Source organism: Sceloporus undulatus, chromosome 1 (assembly GCF_019175285.1).
Source record: "Sceloporus undulatus isolate JIND9_A2432 ecotype Alabama chromosome 1, SceUnd_v1.1, whole genome shotgun sequence".
NCBI classification, from domain to species: Eukaryota; Metazoa; Chordata; class Lepidosauria; order Squamata; family Phrynosomatidae; genus Sceloporus; species Sceloporus undulatus.
The window spans coordinates 212,391,965-212,411,834 of NC_056522.1; the positions used below are offsets into that span (position 1 = coordinate 212,391,965).

Below are 19,870 nucleotides of genomic sequence, written 5' to 3' on the forward strand. Positions count from 1 at the left end.
CCAGCTTCGCCTTCCTGCGGCCCCATGGCAGGCCTCGCTGCCCTTTCTTCCTCCCCGCCTCCCGAGGTGGGGAGGAGGGCAGCGAGGCCTGCCAGGGGCGCAACAACCCAGCTGCAACCGGGGGGCTCCGGTTTTGGGGCTGCACCCGTGCCGGGAGGGGCCGGGCCCCCAAAATCGGGAAGTTCCCGGTTGCAGCCGGGTTATGGGAGCCTACTTGTGAGAGTCAAGGAAAGTAATCTCCCTATTTATCCAATGACACGATGATGTACGTTTACTTCCATTCTTCCTTAAACAAGTGGAAAGAACTTTCAATTAGTCCCCAAAAGCACTGATCAAGCCAACATCTAATGAACTCAGAAAAACCCTTAATAAGTTTTTTCTCAGGCTGCTGCCAACACTGCAGAAAATAATGCAGTTTGACACCACTTTAACTGCTATGGCTCCAACCTATGGAATCCTGGCATTTTGTTTTGTGGAGATATTTAGCCTTCTCTGTCAAAAGCTCTGGTGCCACAAACAACTACACATCCCAGGATTCCAAAGGATGGAGCCATGGCAATTAAAACAGTGTCAAATTGTATTAATTCTGCAGGCTAGATGCAGCTTCAGCCAAGAACCCCAAGAAATTAGCTGGCTGGTGGCATACTGGTAACAATATTATCACAAAACTGAGGATGTTGCCTTTTAGGACTGAGTTACGGCATTCTGATTTTTACGGCTCATTCTTATTTCCTTGCTATATAGTTAACATATTGTGTGGTATTGTTGCATCACAGCATTGTTTTTAACCTAACTCAGCAAAGTTGGAATGGGAGGGCCTAATGGCAAAGTGAGAACTAGGCCATGGGAGTAAGTAATGTCAGTCCAGAAGTAGCAATATGCCAATGTGAATCAGGCAGCATCCATCCCAGCATCCAGCCCTCTTCCCACTTCTGTTGGGTTGGGCAAATATTTTGTTATCTGAGGTGGACAAGATGTGTGCCTCTTCCAATCCTGCTACAGAAGCTGGTTGAACTGAAGGTGGATACTGACAAACAGTGTGCCAATCACCTTTGAAGGGAATCCCCTAATTGTCTACCCGGCATGCCTCCAAATCCCCCCTCCCCAGAAATGCACAGGACCTCTGAATCAGGTGTGGGACTTCTGGGTCAGGGTTGCCGCAAGGAACTATGGGAAGGCAAAAGGGGTGGGACTTCCAGGAAGGAAGTATGTCGGCTATTTTTTGGGAGGGGGAAGGTATTTTCAAGCCACTTTGGGGGGGAGGGCTGATTCCCCATTAATTCTCCATAAATATTTAATACCTGGTAAATAAATGGAAAGGTTTTTTATTACCGGAAACCGGGGAATTCCCGGAAATTGGCAACACTGATGACAAATGAAGTGTTTGCAATAGGACAATGTCCCCATGTCAAACAACAGACATACCACACTAATTTTGGAGGCCCAGGACAAGTGCGTGGCACAAATCAGCATTTCAACAGTGGAGAAACTTAGGGAGTGAGGAGGAATAGGGAGGAGGCTACAGTCTGTCCCTCAGAACTTTACCTAATGATAGGGCAAGATCTGGTCCATGCCATGGGAAGGCATTTTTTGTTCTTGTATATTATGTTTCTTACATGAACATTGAATTTTCCTGAGTGTGAGAAGAATGCTTGGGTCACTCTAGAGCTGAGGGTCTTTTTGGTAGGATCTTGCCCCATCCTTCATGGTGCACATCAGTGCCTTTCCCTCCACTCTTCCCTATTTGTATGTGGGTCAGCAGCATCCTGGAAACACTCCTGTCTTTGCTGCCTATCTGAGTCCATCTCTTCTTCAGTTTTCCTGGAAACAGTTCTTCCGATCTTGATTTTTGTTTCTCTTAATTTTGGGTAGATTGTTGGTAGGAGTGTGTCCATGAATCACATTCATTTACACGTCTCAGGCTTTAGGGCCTGAAGAAATTAATTTAGGAAATGTGTCTCTGCTAGCGATAGTGTCTCCTCCATGCAGATGGTCACTCTCATTGTCTATTCTGCTTTGCAAATATGGGCAGCATAGAAGCTGCTAAACGCTCACATTTTTTTAACATTCTTTTTTAAAAAACACAAACACACATTGGTCCATTTTCATGCTTTTGGGAGGACTTGGTATTCCCCTCCATATTTTGTTTTTGCCTATGCAAGGCTTTGGAAACAATGCTATCTTCTGCCTTCGACTGAGTTATTGATGCTGGATACACCCACTGTGGGTAATGCCTCTAGTCTAGACAATTAGCCTCAGTATTGAAAACTGGAGCAGACTTGGTATTGATATCCATGCTGGCACACTACTGAGGAAAGTTATATTCCTTCAAACAAAGATTGTAGGTATAATTACATAGAGTCCATTCTAGTGACAGCTACCATCATCCAATGACTTGAAACCTAAACTAAAATATAGCAATCATTCTTGATACAGATGAAGATTTTGGGGAAAGAATCAGAAGAAAAATCTTTGAACAGACATTCAGCGTCTCCTTTGCTGGCAGCCACCAATCTTAAAATTCAGATCTCTTTTGTCTCTGTGTGGAATTCATAACCGCTTCCAATATCAAATATTAGCCCCTCTGTATAAAGTTAATCAATCCAAACACTCAGATACCTAATACTGACACTAGAGCATATGTACCTAGATCTCAGTTGCTCTTCTGGAGAGGGTACATGCTTCCCACAAAAGTGGAGACTGATAAGAAGTTTAAAGGGATTATTCAATAATCTCCTATGTAAAAAGGCACACTCCTAGAATAGACAGCACAACTTCTGATACTGTGTGTCAATACCTCCGTACTTTTCTAGATCTCCAGTGAGGACACACTGTTGGAACAGAAGGCTAGAACAGTACCAAACATCCTGATCGAGATCTCAGACCTGGGACACTCACCACATTCCTGAAATTTGTACTTCAGGCTAAAAGGCCTGCATGTGGGGTATGGCGGGACTTTGAAATTTTTGACAGAATGTACAGGGGTTGAACACCCCCAGAAGAGGAAAAAAGTTTCCATTATTTGCAAAACTAAAAAACTTGACGTAATATGTCTTCAAGAAACTAGAATTAAAGAAAAGGATAAAAGGACCTATAAGATGTGTTAAATTAGGTCAAGAATATATAACAGCAGTAGTTATGTTTTTTAATGTAATGTAGTACCGTACATATGCAACCTGTTTCTTTCTGAAGCAAGTCTTGATATAGAGCTTGAAGTCCACCATGTGACATACCTTCCTGGCTTATTATTCAGACCTAGGGAGCCAATCTGTTCTATTTTCAGATGACAATCTCCAATCAAGTCTGATTAGTTCAAGGCATATACCATAAAGAGGGACTTACAGTTTCCTTTCAGCAGTCAAACAGCTGGAAACAGATTGAGCAGGCACACAAATCACTGAGTCACAATCTTTAAAAACTATGCTAAGACGTCAACTTACTATATTCATTTTCTAAATTTTCTAATGTTTTACCATGAAGTTTTAAAATGTAAATACTGTATGTATCTTCATTTTGGTGATATATGCCTGATCAACTCATTGGTCTTTATTGCAATTATGAACAGCTGAACCATCTACACCAGGGGTGGGTAAAGTGCTGCCATGGCTGGTGTCCCTCAGGGGCCCCCAGAGTTCAAAAATATTTTTGGCATCTTTTTGCCACCAAGATGCCCTCTGGAGGGTGTGGTGGCCATTTCTACTATGTTTGGAAACTTCCTAGGCCCCCAGACATCATAAATCTTTGCAATTTTTTCAAAATACACTCAGCTCTCTGTGTCCACTGATTCTTTATACATGGAATCAACCATCTATGGCTTGAAAATGTTTTTTAAAAATACATACATTCCAAAAAGCAAAATGTGAGTTTGCTGTCTTAAATAAGGGATGCTATTTTACTATGTCATTGTATTTAATGAGACTTGAACATCCAACCTTTTTTGAAACAGGAATTAAACAGGTATTCACTTCCACTCACTTGCATTTGTTTTAAAGAGGTCTTTCCTGGACCTAAAATGGCCCAGGAATGCCTCAGAACATAATAAAAATGTCCTCCATGTTCCCTAGGAGGCATTTGGGGAAAAATACTGAATTTTGTGTATGCATGACTGTGTGGCCCTTCAAGGCCTTGCGGGGGACTAATGCAGCCTTTTGATCTTCCACAGTTGCTGACCGTTGTTCTGCCCCTGAGCACTTTCCCTGCTGATGCTGTCTTGATATGAAGATTACAGTCTGGCTCTAGTTATTTCTGTAAACGATACCTGGTTGGAATTGAGTTGGAGAAGGCTGCCCTAAGTCTTCCTCTGTGTTATGACTGGGATGGGGATCCATTTGCAGCATTATTCCTAAGGCAAATGTATTCATGTGTTAAAGGCAGAAACATCAAGAACATTTTATTCATGAGTGTATTTTTAAGATCAGAATGCCAGTCACAAAAGGCATTTTGAAGTTTTAAAAACCCCTGAAAAAAGAAAGACAGAAACACCAAATACAATAAAAAATGAAGTTTTTATTCTTTTGGCTCAACTGTAATGTGGCTTACCGTTCTTTATGGTAATAGCATTTTCCTGCATGCAGTTCACCAACACACAAAGTCAACAGTTTCAGTAAAAGGAGGAATTAACATTTAATTTTTGCTTGTGAATGGAATAAAAAAAAATTAAAAATGTCCTGGTGTGATCAAATATACAAGTTCGTTACTTCGATCTTGTGGAGGGGGAAATTATAATTGTGGAACCGCGTATAATATTTAGAAGACTTCTAGTGCAGCATGAATCAACAAGAATAAGAATAGTCTATGTAAACAAACACTGGAAAAGATCAAGGATTTTATGAATTAATAAGACTAACTGCTGATGCAGGCAGTGCTAGGATATTGAACAAACCTTTCCCACCACATTTCAATTACAAGTTATAGCTATTTGGAAGCAAGTGCATTTTGGACTCAGTCTGAAAAAAAATCACAATAAGATGTGTGCAAAAATACAGTACTAATTAAAAAAGCAACCCAGGAACCTACCATTGTCCCCATTCTCTCCTTCATTATTATTATTATTATTATTCCCTACTTTGTGATGGTCTTCAATTAAAAAGTGCAATGGACAGAACGTAACAACTGCCTGTGACATCAACCTGAAGATCAGTTTTGTTTCGTCATTTATGTACAAAATGCTGAAAAATAAAATCAAATGAGTTTTGTACACTATTTATATATATATTCCTTTCCCCTTAGAAAAACGCTAACCATGTATCTTGAACAGATTAAGCGGCTTTGCAATATGATGTGTACAGCTGGCTACACACTGTACAATAATACTCACTTAAAATTCAAGAGAAGAATGAAATCAGTAAGGGCAGAGCAAGAAGCTTCCCCCTCCCTCCCCCTCCCTTTGTCCCCCACCCAAACAGATGCAAACTATTGCTTGATGAAATGAGGAACGATGTCTGGTTGAACAAATTGTTTCACTTTTACCACTGACATATGGCTTCCCATATTAAATCTCTGAACAAACCCAAGGGGGGAAAAATACAGCAGCGAAGGCGAGATAAACAACATGCATCTGTGAGAGCCTCCAAACTACTTATAATGGTACAGAATACATCGTATTTTCCTGCTCAAGGCTTGCGATCTACACATATTGTGGTACATATTTGATGCAATAAATGTTGTGCACAGGACATTGATTCCTTTGCTCAAACATGCACCACAAGATTAAACTAACTATTTACATAGACAGCATTATCTCATTGACACATACCATGTCAAACTTGCTGAGAGTGGAAGATGGCTAAACAATACTGCAGGAGAAATTAAAAACAAACAAACAAAACATATAAATGTCTCATATTTCTCCCCCTTTCTTCTGGCCAGTTTGGCATTCCAAAATCAAGATAAAGTGAATGCATTTTGTTTCCTGTATAGCATACTAAAGAACACCCCCACCCCATATCCCCAGCCAAGTTTTCTATTTTGGTTGCAACCCTATACCTACTTACCAAAGAGTGAGTCCCAATGAACTCAATGGGTGAGTAAATATGTACAGGATTACATTGCCAATGACGTTCATATCAGCTGTGATGACTGAATGGTATGTTTTGTATGTGTAGAGGGAAGGGGGAGAGGGCACCTCTGTTGAATAACTGTTGATTTTATGAGAGTTACAGGCACATTGAGAATTGTCAGGATGAGACACAAAGATGTACACTGTTATTAAGCACCTCAGAATCTGGAGCCATCCTGAAACATGGAAGTATTTAAAACTCTTGTGCAAAGAAGTCTTATTTGTTTCCATGCATGTTCTATAAGTGCAGCATGCCTTCATGCAAATCACTTCTGCCTGTACATTACAAGAGAATCAGACAGAACAGCTGGTCCTCATATTTCCCCAAGACCCTGGACCCACCCCACCCCTCAAACATAAAACCCATTTACAAAAATAGTCACATATAATAGTAAACAACCTGTGAATTAAAAAAATGACCTCACCAACACCGATTTCTGTAAAAATATGGCAAAAATGTGGCAGTTGGAATGCAAACAGTGGATACAATTATTGTACTTGAGTGTTTCACATTAAACACACTTAACCTCTCAGTTTGCACCTCTGGTCCCTACAGTCTGGGTAGCCATTTCCCCCTCCTCTTCAGCAGTGTCAGCTGGTAATGAAAACAGTAACCTCCTGTCAAGCTTGCCACCCTGTTTTACAGAGCCGCATTTGGATCGACGAGGGGGTCACTATCTTGTTAATAGGCACTGACCTTAAGTATATATCTAGCATTTGTATACTGTATATATTTATAGATATTTGTGTGTGTGTGTCTCTGTGTGTTTCTGTGTGTGTGCAAAAACAGTTTGGCATAAACCTCCTATGGGAGTCCTTTTAAAATAATACTTTACTTTCTCAAGCTGTAAACAATTTGTCACAAAGAGAACCTTCTGCTTTGCTCATTTTTTACTGTCCCTGCTATCTTTACCTTTATCTTCTTTTTCTGATTTGTCCTTTTCATATTTCTCTTTATCAGGCTTTGTAACACTATCGTAGGAAGGAGGGGAGGTTGTGGAAGGGGTCATGTCATTTTTTTCAGGAGTAGAATTCTCATTGAGCTTGTCAATAATCATGTCTTCTTTGATATGAGTGTCATCTCCACTTTTGATTCGATCTTTATTAAAAATGCAGGAAACCTTTTTAACTTTTTGCTTTAAGAGGAAGCGCCTGAAGGCTCGCTGAATAATGACAGCTGATACTTCTTCTTGCTTTCTTTTCAGTGTAGTGGTGATTGGTTCATAGGAGGCTTTAGAAGGATTGGCAGCCATAAACCGATCTTCCATTTGAACACGGAGGGCATCCATTTCATCACTTTCACCCAAAACACGTTTTGTGAAAGCAAACAAGATATCGAGGCAATGAATCCTGTCTCCACTTACCATGGGCAGATCCATTGCAATAAGCTGAACTTTATTTGGTTTTGCTATAAGAAGGGGAGGATCCAGTGAAGCAGCAAAATCAGAGAGTTTACAAAACTCAATGAATTGGGTTGCATCTGGATCAAATTTCTCCCAGACCTCATAGAACATCTCAAAATCATCCTCACTCAAAGGTTCAGCACTTTCTTCTGTAGCAACACTGAAGTTCTCCAGAATGACAGCAATATACATGTTTACGACCACTAAGAAAGATATGATGATGTAACTGACAAAGAAGAAAATCCCAACAGAAGGATTGCCACAGTCTCCCTTGACTGAGCTTCCCGGATGGTCTATCTCGGGGTCACAGTCCGGAGGCCCGCTGTTGAGAATAGGTGCCAGCAAGCCATCCCAGCCTGCAGAGGTGGTAATTTGAAAAAGGCACAGCATGCTGTTGCCAAATGTTTCAAAGTTGAACATGTCATCAATTCCAACTTCTCTCTTCACGTAGGCAAAGTTGGACATTCCAAATATAGCATAGATGAACATGACGAGGAAAAGGAGGAGGCCAATGTTAAACAAGGCAGGAAGGGACATCATCAAGGCAAAAAGCAGAGTGCGGATCCCTTTAGCACCCTTGATTAGACGCAGGATCCGGCCTATCCTGGCAAGTCGGATCACTCGGAACAAGGTGGGGGACACAAAGTATTTCTCAATGATCTCCGCCAGGAACATACCTAGAAATAAATTTTACGTAGATTAATTAAGATTATACAAACACTATTAAGGCATTTGGTTGAACATGCATATGGCTTCAACTGTAAGTGCCACTCCCAATGTTTCCAAGTGCCCAGAAATAACCACGTTCAGTTGAACACAGAGGCACAGCTTCTATCATACTTCTGTGCTCAAGATAGGAAGGTCAAATTTAGTTTCAAGTGCTTGGGGATATTTTGGGCTGGACTTACATACCATCCCCACCCTCAGTTTTAGGTTCACATGTGTTCAAGTGAATATCTGCACATGTAATCTGCAAAATTGCAAACTACCAGATTTCACCTTTAAAATGGAGGCTGGGTTATAGAAAATTACATTTAGGGGTTAACAGAAACCTTAATTAATAAGGTAGAGGTTTATTAAAGCCTTGCTCAAAATGTTAATTGATAGATTTACATTAATTTTCTATGATTTTCATGTATGATCATGTTAATCTGCTACTGAAATGGATTTTTTCTTACCAACTATGGATAAAATGACAACCACAAAATCAAAAATGTTCCAGCCAATGGTGAAATAATAATAGCGGAGTGAAATCAGTTTCAAAACACACTCTCCAGTAAAAAGGACTATGAAAATCAGATTAATTCGGTATAAATTAGTTTCCATTGCATCAGTCTGGTCATCTGTTTCCACCATCATGGTGACCATGTTAAGGCAGATAAGAATCATGATGCTGATGTCAAAGGCTTGCTTTGTTACAAAGTCAAAGACCATGCCTTGGAATTTGTTCTGTAGATGGAAGAAAACAACATATTATTCATATATTGCATGATTTACACAGTCTACTAGGAGATTTTGTTAATATTTATCATTTTTTCCACATATATTCACAACTTAAATACCATCAAAGCTAGGGGAATCAGGATTCATTCCTTAGTAAAGTGGAAACGCTTCACTTTTTCATCCTCCATTTTGATAATGTAACAAGACCACATGGGAGGAAAAACAGGACTACTGTTAGTTAGCAACCTTTGCGTGCCTATACTTGATAATCACTAGTGTGCATGTCTGCAGACTTTCTGATGCCTTTTCTACAACCACTCTCTTCCTGCATCACCCTAAACTTCAGCCTTCTCTTCTCTCCTCTCCTCCAGTAGACCATGTATTTGAGTAAAGCTAATTTATATGCTTTACCAAGAAGATTAAGCTTATTTCTTTTCTCTGTTAGACTTGGTGGGATGGGGGTGAAGGCAACATGGGACTAGATGTTCTTCACCTTCTGCCTTGCTAATTAGATTTCTTTGCTGGAGAGATCCACTACTATCTCTCACATTTTGGTGCAGCTATCATCCTTGGACAAACGTTGGTACAATGAAGAAATTCATCAGCGGATCTCCTGTGTGGTATTTTTATTAACTGAATGACACAGCAAGAATATAAACATTCTGATGCTAGCTGAGTTTTGATTTGTTATCACAGAATATCTTACTATTTCTTGTGATTAAGAAGCCTGAAGGAGGTCACCAGAAAATAATTTATAGAAGTTCCTTTCAGGTTATAATTTCAACAGAGTATAAATCCTCCCTCAATTGCATTCCAACAACAACATACAGTGGGTCCTTGTTATTTGCTGGGTTCCACTAAATACAGTGGCATAGTAAAATGTTGTCCCTTATATAAAATGACAAAATCAAGATTTTATATATATATATATATATACACACACACACACACACACACACACACACACACATACTTTCCAGCTGTGGGTGCTTGAATTTGTGGACAAAGAATCTGTGGATAGAGAGGACCAACTGTACATTTTAAAAGAGCAATAAGTAAATAGTGGGGGAGTAAATCATGAGCTTACTGCTGGCCTCGGTATAGGCTTTTGTGGTTTCTTGGATCCCAGTTTCTTCATCGCATTGTAATATTTCTTCTGTTCTTCTGTCATAAAGATGTCTTGACCTCCAAAGTAAAAGGATGAAACCAAAACTGGTTACAACCAGCTATGTCTTCTTAAAACAAACATTTTCATATTTATTCTAATTTAATTGGTAACTTCTTTTACTTGGCTTTTTTCCTGAGTCATCTCATAGGATATAAAATTGAGGCTCACCATTAACAAGGCAAGGCTGTTGCTTTCAGACATATATGTATCTAGGTAGATGATGTATATTCCTCATCCCAGTTTTAATTTCTTATAGGTGTAGGAACTCACCTATATAACCCCAAAGTAGCACTGCTCACTACAATTCTGTCCCATTCTAATCCACGCCATAAAATCAGGTCCTCTGGGGGGATATTTACTTCAGCCATACAGGACTAGACTGGCATACAATCTCCTACTGGGTCATGATCTTTGGTGAGCATCTGTGTACAATAACTGTTTTGTATATGTTAGGAAGCAGTAGGTTTCTGGGAAAGGACAACTGTTGCATCTTACTTCAAAGACCTTCTAAAGAGACTATTGCACCTAGAAATCCCACTGGGATAGACACAGGATTGAAAAGTCAAAACCAGGTATTATCGCACATGGCTGCGGGTGGGCAAATGCAACCCGTATGAAGCTCAAACCCCAGCTGTGCTTATCCAGCGGCTTTTCAAAAACAGCAAGCTCCTGTTTTTGAAAAGCTGCTGATAAGCACAGCTGAAGTCCGGGCTGCATACGGGTTGCTCTCGCCTGGCCGTGGCTGCATGTGATAACACCTGGTTTTGACTTTTCAGTCCCACATTTATCCTGATGGGAGTTTCAGGTGTGATAATCTCCAAAATAAAGCATGGTTTGCTATCACAATTTTGGTTTTTCTTTCTTTTCTATCTGGTACATGTAATTCTGCTTACGTCTAGCCAACCATTTCAACACTACAAGTATTAGATATGTGGGCTCAGGAATTTATGGCATGAATTACATTTCTACTATTAAGTTTTGATGTTAAAACTTTGCACCTTCTTTTATATACTTGGTACTAATAGTCTCTTTCACTATTTTATATTGAATATCCTCAGTTTGTAATAATCCCTAGTATTTATGACTTCCATCATGGCTGGGGCTTCAAACTGTATTTCCATCAAGGAGCTTAATTCTTTCCGATGCAGAAATTCAGTATCTGTTTATTGACAGCATACTGCATTTGTCAATTCCAAACTTCACTGAAATGTCTTGATTAAATATTTTTACAGTATTCAATAAGGATTCAGTTTCAGTTGGCAGCTTCCCATATAATTTTAAACCATCCATATAGAATAAATATTTTTCAATCTTGTTTTGATATACCTTGTTTCCTTCAGTATAACTGAAAATGGTATAATTTCAATAGCAAATAATAAAGGAGATAGGGAATTTAAAAAATTCCTTTAAAATTCCATGCCTAATATTGACTCTACTAAGTTTTTGTCCATTTACTATTACCATGGTGTTCCATTTTGTCATTACAGTTAAGAGTAGGTTTTTTTACTGATGTTTTTGCTGATTCCTAAAATTTCAATAAACTTTTCAATGCATATGTGTGATAATGAACCAAATACATTTTTATAGTTGATCCATGCTATCTGCAAATTTATTTAATATATCATTTTATCAATTAATAATTTACCTATCATTCTTGAAGAACAATTGCCTTTCTGTTATTTTGGACAGAAATGCTGCTGCTGCAGCTGCTATTATGATTTGACTTACAACACTTGGCCATCCTTTGGCCATCCAAAATTAGTAAGCACATGCAGTTCTGCTATAGCATGTGCATTTATTTATTTATTTGTATTATTTGCCCCATGAATCACGCTTTTTTAAAGTGCGGGGGGATTGTTGGTAAATACTGATGATAAACACAGCAAAACAGCTCCTGAATCATGACCGTTAAACTCCTGCTGATGTGTTTAGAACACAGTGACAGAATACTTATCTTCTTTTTCTGCTGATTGAAATTGTCTATGATGACACCAATAAATAAATTCAATGTGAAGAAGGATCCAAAGATGATAAAGATAACAAAGTAGAGATACATATACAGATTATCTTCATAATGAGGTTGTTTTTCCACCTACAACATAAGCAGAATTTTTTTAGCAAAAAATACTGGGAGGCAAAGAGAAAATATTATCAATAATATATAATGTTTTTGATCGTTTGTGCATGCTAAGGCCAGCACCCTCTATATTCAGCCATGTTTCCCTTTGGAGGTATGGGCAAATAGTCTAAATTTAGTAGCATTTATACCTAAATATGCTAAAAAATCCACATTAGATAGTGTCCCTATCTCAATCCCAGACAATGCTATGGAACAGGTTATTTTAATTGATATTAATAAAACAAGCAATGTCCTGCAATTATTTTCATTTTTCAAGCTCAAATGGTAATGAAAAGGCATTCTAAATCTATGCTGTTATGTAGAAAATGCAACTACACAATTCCTGTTTCTCGGAGGTGACCTTGCACAGATAGTAATCAGTACAAGGTCACATAGTCCATTCATAGTTCTTCAGCAAGATAAATTTGCAACTATATCCTCCTATTAACTCTAATGAGACCCTCTGAGACTTGGGAAAGGGTAAGGATCATAGAGGGGTCTATCAGATCAGAGTAAAGAATAGTGAGTTGTTTACCGAATGAAAACAGGTAGAAGGAACAGGTCCAACAGCCTGTGAAAGCTACAGGTAGAGGTTCTCATTTTGAACAACATACAGCTAATTTCTTTCTGTTTGCGTTGATTCTGGAGACATTATTTACACTTGTATCCTATTTTGTCCTCACCGCAAACCTGTGAGGTAGGTTAGTGAATGGCTCAAGATCACCCAGTGAATTTAATGGCTCAGAAGGAACTGGAACCTTGAACTCCCAAGTCTCAGTCTAACACTTTAACCATACCACAACAACGTGTGGTTTGATTTTGAATGTAGATTTTCATTCAACAAATGTCAGTGTAGAATGATCTGATCTGGATCAGGATTCTGTAGTAGGGGATAATTTTCAACTATATGCCCACCACTGCCTTCCTACTTGAGATCAGATGCCCACATCTGAAATTAACACAGGAAAAATGTTCCCATTAGCTTCAATTAACTTCAGATACCAGGGAAGGAAATCCCACTATGAACCAGGAGTCAAAACCACAAGGAAGGGAGATCTCTGCCCTCCATCACGGTCCCAATCCACATGGTCCCACTTTAGCTATTTGTGAAAAACAACTCATTCACTCAGGAGCAAACTGTATGATAAGCTTCTCAATTTAGATTTGGTTCTATGTGACTTTGAAATAAACTGAAAAAGAATAAACCCCTTCCAAAACAATCAGTCAGTGGTTGATATAACAGTTGTTTATGTGAGTAATATACTTACATTCCGTGAATCCACAGCTGCATACATAATATCCATCCAGCCTTTGAAAGTGGCCTGCAAAGAGAACACAGGGGTAAGTCCTGCACTTCATAAGCAGCAATGGCAACTGTTTTCAAAATGAAAAGCAAAAGTATTCACGGTATATAGGTGTATGTGTGTCCACTAAGGCTCTCCACAATTTGGTTCAATTTCCTCCCCCAGTTCTTGCCACATAAATTAGATAAAATTTCTGAACCAAAATGATGGGAAGTATCACTTCACCCTTTCTGCCTTGTATTGACATCCCTTCCATGACTGTTACTTTCCCATCTCCTTTCTTTCCTCCTCACTCTATGAGCAAATCAGATGTAGTGACAACAAGTTGAGTGGCAAAGAGAGTTTCTCCTCTCTCTCTCTCTCTCTCTCTCTCTCTCTCCTTTCTGTCTCTCATCATTGTCCAGAGTAATGTAATTTTAAACTACAGTGTATAATTTCCAGGATGCATCACAGATCCCTTGGGGCAATGATGGAGGGCAAAGAAAGACTGGGGAGGGGAAAAGAGAACATGCATGTTCATCTCATGTCTGCTACCCCTGCTCTCACTGTAATGGGAGAAAAGGGAGGCAGGGAGTGCATTTTGTTGTTGTGGGGGTTTGGGAGATGACTTTAGGTGCATGGGAGGAAGGCAGATAGTAGGGTAGGACATCCTCTCTTGCCTACTCATATTGTCAGGATTCAGAAGAGGATGTTCATGGGTGAGAAGGGTCAAATCTTGGCTGTAGTCTTGGCTTTCTTGGCTTCTTTGGGTTTGAATCTGAGCCAGACTTGGCTAAAATCTACTGGCATCCCAAGGATATATTTGTAAGCATGTAATGTATCTGCCTGTTTGCATTGTTGTTGTTTCTGACTTATGCCAACCCTAAGGCTTCAAAATCATGTGGTTATCTTGGCAATATTTGTTCAGAGGTGGTTTGCCTTTGCTGTCCTCTGAGGCTGTGAAAGTGTGGCTTGCTCAAGTCACCCAATGGGTTTCTATGGCTGAGCAGGGATTCTAACCCTGGTCTCCAAATTCCTAGGCCAGTTCTCAAACCACTACACCACACTGGTCTGCTTGCATGCGTACATATTTATGGAAGAATATTTAACCATAGTTTCAGGCAGACCAACAATAACATGTTAGAGCCTGGATGAAACCAATAAGACTTATTGTCCCTAATGCTAGTATTATACTATATAACAAAGGAATATAACACATACTACCACAAACTGACATCTTTCACTTGAGCAAGCACTATATATATATATATATATATATATATATATATATATATATGAGAATGATTCAGTTTTGTGCTGGCATGTGCATGAGCATGTGTTTACAGGAATGGAGGCCAGCACTGTGAAGATACTACATTTGGATAGTTCAGCTAACTTGCAAAGGGTATGCCTTCTGGACCCAGGTAGTTGAAGTAGTTTGTCTGCCTGCTTCATCTTAACAGCAGTGGTACCATTTGTCACTCCACAGTATCATCTAAAACTAGATCCTCACAGTGGCTGGTAGGGCTGGATTTTCTCAACTATCTTTCTTGTAGTCCAAAGGATTTCTGAGCAGTTTTTAATGGGCAATTAAGATCCAGAATCTTTACAAAAGAGGTGATAGGAAGTGCCAGCATTAGTTTGCTGGCATGGATCAATACAGCTGTCAGCAATATATATGTGTGTGTGTTTTCTTGCGGGCATGGCTGTGGAAACTGACATGGTGAGTGACTGCACTTTAAAAGTGAGTGACTGCACCACCCTACCATTGGTGAACAGCATTTTTCTAGTGAGGGATAGCTTTGTCAAAAGAAAGCACAGGATAAGGTTTTTTTTTGTTAAACAGTAAAGAATTTAATTTTAAGAAGTATAGGCTACTCACTACTTGAAGCAATGAGAGGTAACCAAGTCCCACATTATCAAAGTTGACTTTCACGTTTTTCCATCGGGCTGTTTCATTCCTTTCTATGAGCTCCTCACACTGAGTCTGATTGTCAACTTCATCGATGCTGAACATTTCACCTGTTGTGGTATTAATACAGTGGTAGAACTTGCCAGCAAAGAGGTTCACTCCCATAATGCTGAAGATCAGCCAGAATATAAGACATACGAGGAGCACATTCATGATGGAAGGAATTGCTCCCAAGAGGGCGTTCACCACCACCTATAAAACAAATGAAAGGATGGGGGGGAAAGTGTGACTGTTTATGCAAAAGAAACACTGGATACTTTATGAAAGTATTATAAAGCAAAAGAAACATTTGTAAAGCATTGTGATTCTGACCCTATTGTCCTGGGATATCAGGAGGCCATTGGATGAAACCAATTATTTCCTCTGAGGTTGAAGATGCAGCTCCAACCTTAGAGGAGACATTAGATTCCTTCTCTGTGTCCTTGCTGCATGTTCTGCAGTTTTTACTATCCTGCCCCTCCCAGTAGCCTCTGGCAAAACTGTTGCCTCCTCTTCTAGCTTGTGTGTTATTCTTTCATAATACCTTTTGCCATCTTGACCACACTGTAATGTTGCTTGGCCATATATGTCCCAGTTTTCATCTATGAAATGTGGGAGGGTATACTTCAATGACTTGGATGTCTCTTTAGGTCTGAATCTTTAGGGGTCTCTCTCTCTCTCTCTCTGTGTGTGTGTGTGTGTGTGTGTGTGTGTGAGAGAGAGAGAGAGAGAGAGAGAGAGAAGCTATGGATTTCACTGGAGTAAGTTGGAATGCAGCTACTGCTAAGGACATGGAAGTTGACTTAATGACTGTATTGTTAATAGCTGACTGTTACTGATTGCATACTTAAGGACTGAATGATACAGCATGATTAAAGTGGTGAATCTTTGTAAAACAATGCAAATTAATAACAGATCATGCTTTAAATCATGTTTTAAATCACTTCACATATGTAATCTCAATTATTCTATCAGTCAATTATGAAACAAATTGCCATCCTATTGAAGGAGGGAGGCAAGTAAGGCCAACTGAGAGTGGGTTGTAAACTCATCGCTGAGGAGGTGTTTGTATCACAACATTCCTGATTCATAATTAGTTTCTAATTTCTCTTCAAGGCAATAATACACTTTCAACATACACATTATTATGAATAAAAGTATTTTGAAAATACAGTGTTTCCTGAATACTTTTGAGCACAGATCTATGTTAATTTTGACCCAGAGAGCTCCAAATTCTTGTTTCAGATTGAGCCAGGACTTGCTAGGAATCAGCTTCAGATCCCTGAAGGGGATAGGATATAGTTAAGTTGTATAGCCACATGTTCTCTGGTTCAATCCCTAAGCTCTCTAGCTAAGAGAATCTCAAACAGCAAGTGATAGGAAATATATTTCTCTGCTTGGGAAAGTAGTCCTGAAAATAATCTAACCAGGTACATGGCTGTCTTCTGTTTAGGCTATATGCTCAGGACTGAGTTCAGCCTAAGAAGAAATAAAATAGCAACAATGTAGGCTCCTCTAAGAATGCGTAAATTACTGTACATTTCTTTCTCAATTTTTTCCTATGCACATCTGGAGACACAACTTATAGATGACAGGGAGTGGATTCCAGAGAAGTATTAGCATCAAGTACTTCCAGAAAATAAATATTTTCCTAGATTTGGCACTTCATATTTGAATAAATCACCTCCTCCATATATTTCACAGCACTATCTGTAGTCCATTGAGAAGGATAGTCATTGGGCTATAGATGAGTTTCAGAGGCACATGAAGAATATTTTTCTAGCCTGATTAATATGTTGCCTTGGCAACATAATTAGTGAGAAAAACTGCTTCTATATATTTGGAGCTCTAATAACTTATACTACATAGATAACTTGCAAAGAACTATGTGCATGAGGAAGCCACATGGGTCATCCAGATCACCCTGGTGCCAAGAGTGCCAGATGGAACTGTGGACTCTGAACCACATGCTCTGAGTGAATCATGAAGTTACTTCCTGCACACATTACAGATGGTACACAGAACAAGGCACACAGAACTGGGATTTTGGCATCAGTTTTGGAATCGGCTAGAACTGTGGAATTGTCTGAAAAATCAATCTAATTCTGGAAATTGGTTGTTATTATTGTTGTTGTTATTAAAAGGTGATGCACCCCACAGGATTAAATGCAATACTATTTAACAACATTTTTTATAGTTTTTCTATCTTCTGAAAACAAATGGGTTTTTCATCTTGAGAGATATCATGTATATAAATGGAAACAAACAGTGTAGTAGCTAAATAGCTTCAAGGCATAGGCAGTGCCAAGGCTGAAAGATTTTGGCCTTTGTACTAGCTACATGATCAGCCATGTGTTACTCCACTGCCCTGACCTACATTTTCCCTGTTCAGTATGAATCCTTTGATAAAACTCAAAATGTGAAGTGCTACATACATATTAATGGCCACCAACATGGCATATTGTGTACAGGTGGGCAGAATGTATAAGAGAGATTTTAAATTTAGGAGACACTGGGTAGAATGCACACTGTTTGTATTTTTTTAGAATAGCAGACAGACAGATTTTGGTTGGTTCCCTTCCCCTGTCCCAGTATTTTGGATATTAAGGAATAATCACTGCCTCATTCTCCTTTGACAGAAAGTTAAAGATTCTAGTATAAAATGAAAACTGCATGGAGGAATCCTTCTTCCTTAATAAGAGCTATTGCTGTTCTGCCATCCATAATGTTTTGGTCCTGCCCGTAAACCTGGCTCCTGAGTCACTGTTCAGACTGATTTCATGTGTAAAATTTATAAAGATGCACACAGCAGTGAGAGCACACACCTCTCACTGACAAACTGCACGAGAAGTGAAATTAAGACCAAAATTTTCTTCTACTCATACTAGAGTGTACACAAACACTTATTAGAAGAGTAAGAACTGCTATAATTCTCCTACCCTACAAGTGACAAATATTGAACTGCCAATTCCATCAGCCCTAACCAGCACTGCCAACGGCAAATGATCATGGGAGCTGCAGTCTAATAAAATCTGGAAAACCCTTACGCAAGCATCTGCAGAACAACATTAGTAGCTGTGTTCTTTGTAATTATAATTTTTGGATTCAATCCTACATACGTGTGCATGTTGTAAAACATGTGCTTCTAAACCACAGCCTTGTGTTTTGCATTTACAAATCTCCCAGTAAAAATGACAGATAATTAAAACCAAACTTTAACTAACTGGTGGGAAATAGTGTGTGGTGGTGTGTGTGTGTGTGTGTGTGTGTGTCTGACTAGTAAATTTATGTAAGAGGATGCTTAAAGTTCTCGTGTGTTTTTAAAAAAATGATTTAAGATCATTTTAATTAAGATGGTGGTAAACAAGAGCCGGCATGGTGTAGTGGTCTGAATATTGGATTAGGACATTGGGGACCAGGGTTTGAATACAGACTTGGCCATAGAAACCCACTGGATGACCATGGGCAAGTCACACTCTCTCAGCCTCAGAGGATGGCAAAGACAAACCCTCTTTGAACAAATTTTGTCAAGGAAACCCTTTGACTGTTTCACCTTAGAGTCACCTTAAGTCAGAAATGATTTGAAGGCATAGGACATAAACACAAACAACCCCAAACATGCTTGTACTTGTACAGTATATTTCAAATGCTTAAACATTAGCTCAGTTTTCAGTGCACTGTCCCGGTAAATTTGTATTGTTCTCCCCAGTTTCAGAGAGTCTGAGAGAGTAAATGGCATGCTGCCAATGAGATTTAAACTGGATACTCTGCAGCTCACGTTCTTTGTACATTTTCAAGAAGATTAACTATATGGTTCTGCTTTATGCATACGTTATTTCAAGCTCTTTCATGTATTCCCCCCCCTTACCCTCATTCCTTCAAACCGTGACAAGGCTCGCAGAGGTCTCAAAGCTCTTAAAGTCCTAAGCGATTTAATTGCACCAAGTTCAGAGTAGCCCAAGGCGTTTGCTGTTAAGCTAATTAAAGAGACCTACACATGAAAAAGAAAGAGAGAAAGAAAGGAAATTAATTCACTGGATGAATATGTACTGTACTACCATTCTCAAGAAATCTTTGCTATAACTTTGCAGAGATCTTTCCGGTCCATTACAGTAGAAGAATAAACACATGTTAAAAGGGCACCTTTTGATAAAATCAGAGTGACACAAAGGGAAATGCCTGATTCCCATTACAAAAGTGTTTGAAAAAGAATTTCACTAGGAGCAGTGTAGGCCTAGCTAGTGACTTCATACAAGACTATCTGCAATAAATTCATATAAGATATTAATTGCTGCCTTCTCTTGAACAAGGCTGAAGAAGGCATTCATATTTTACTTTTGTAAAACAAAACATCAACTTTCAGTTGAAGAAAATTGCTTCCTTGATGAAAATAATTTTTGGACTGAAGAAAGTTAATGTTATTTAAAGATAGGACTAGGGTGACT

The 19,870-nt window shown here is 39.1% G+C and overlaps 1 protein-coding gene across 1 annotated transcript in view; it reads right to left on the reverse strand.

Moving 5' to 3' along the window:
• Positions 1-5,402: 5,402 nt before the first annotated feature.
• LOC121916544 (sodium channel protein type 2 subunit alpha) overlaps positions 5,403-19,870 on the reverse strand; it is a 47,707-nt gene continuing 33,239 nt past the window's right edge. Inside the window, exons 10-16 of the mRNA XM_042441787.1 lie at positions 19,294-19,416; positions 15,357-15,638; positions 13,460-13,513; positions 12,027-12,164; positions 9,992-10,096; positions 8,640-8,910; positions 5,403-8,138 (exon numbers count right to left, since the gene is read on the reverse strand). Coding sequence (XP_042297721.1) covers positions 6,943-8,138; positions 8,640-8,910; positions 9,992-10,096; positions 12,027-12,164; positions 13,460-13,513; positions 15,357-15,638; positions 19,294-19,416 — 2,169 coding nt within the window. The 3' untranslated portion in view covers positions 5,403-6,942. The remainder of the gene's footprint in view (positions 8,139-8,639; positions 8,911-9,991; positions 10,097-12,026; positions 12,165-13,459; positions 13,514-15,356; positions 15,639-19,293; positions 19,417-19,870) is intronic.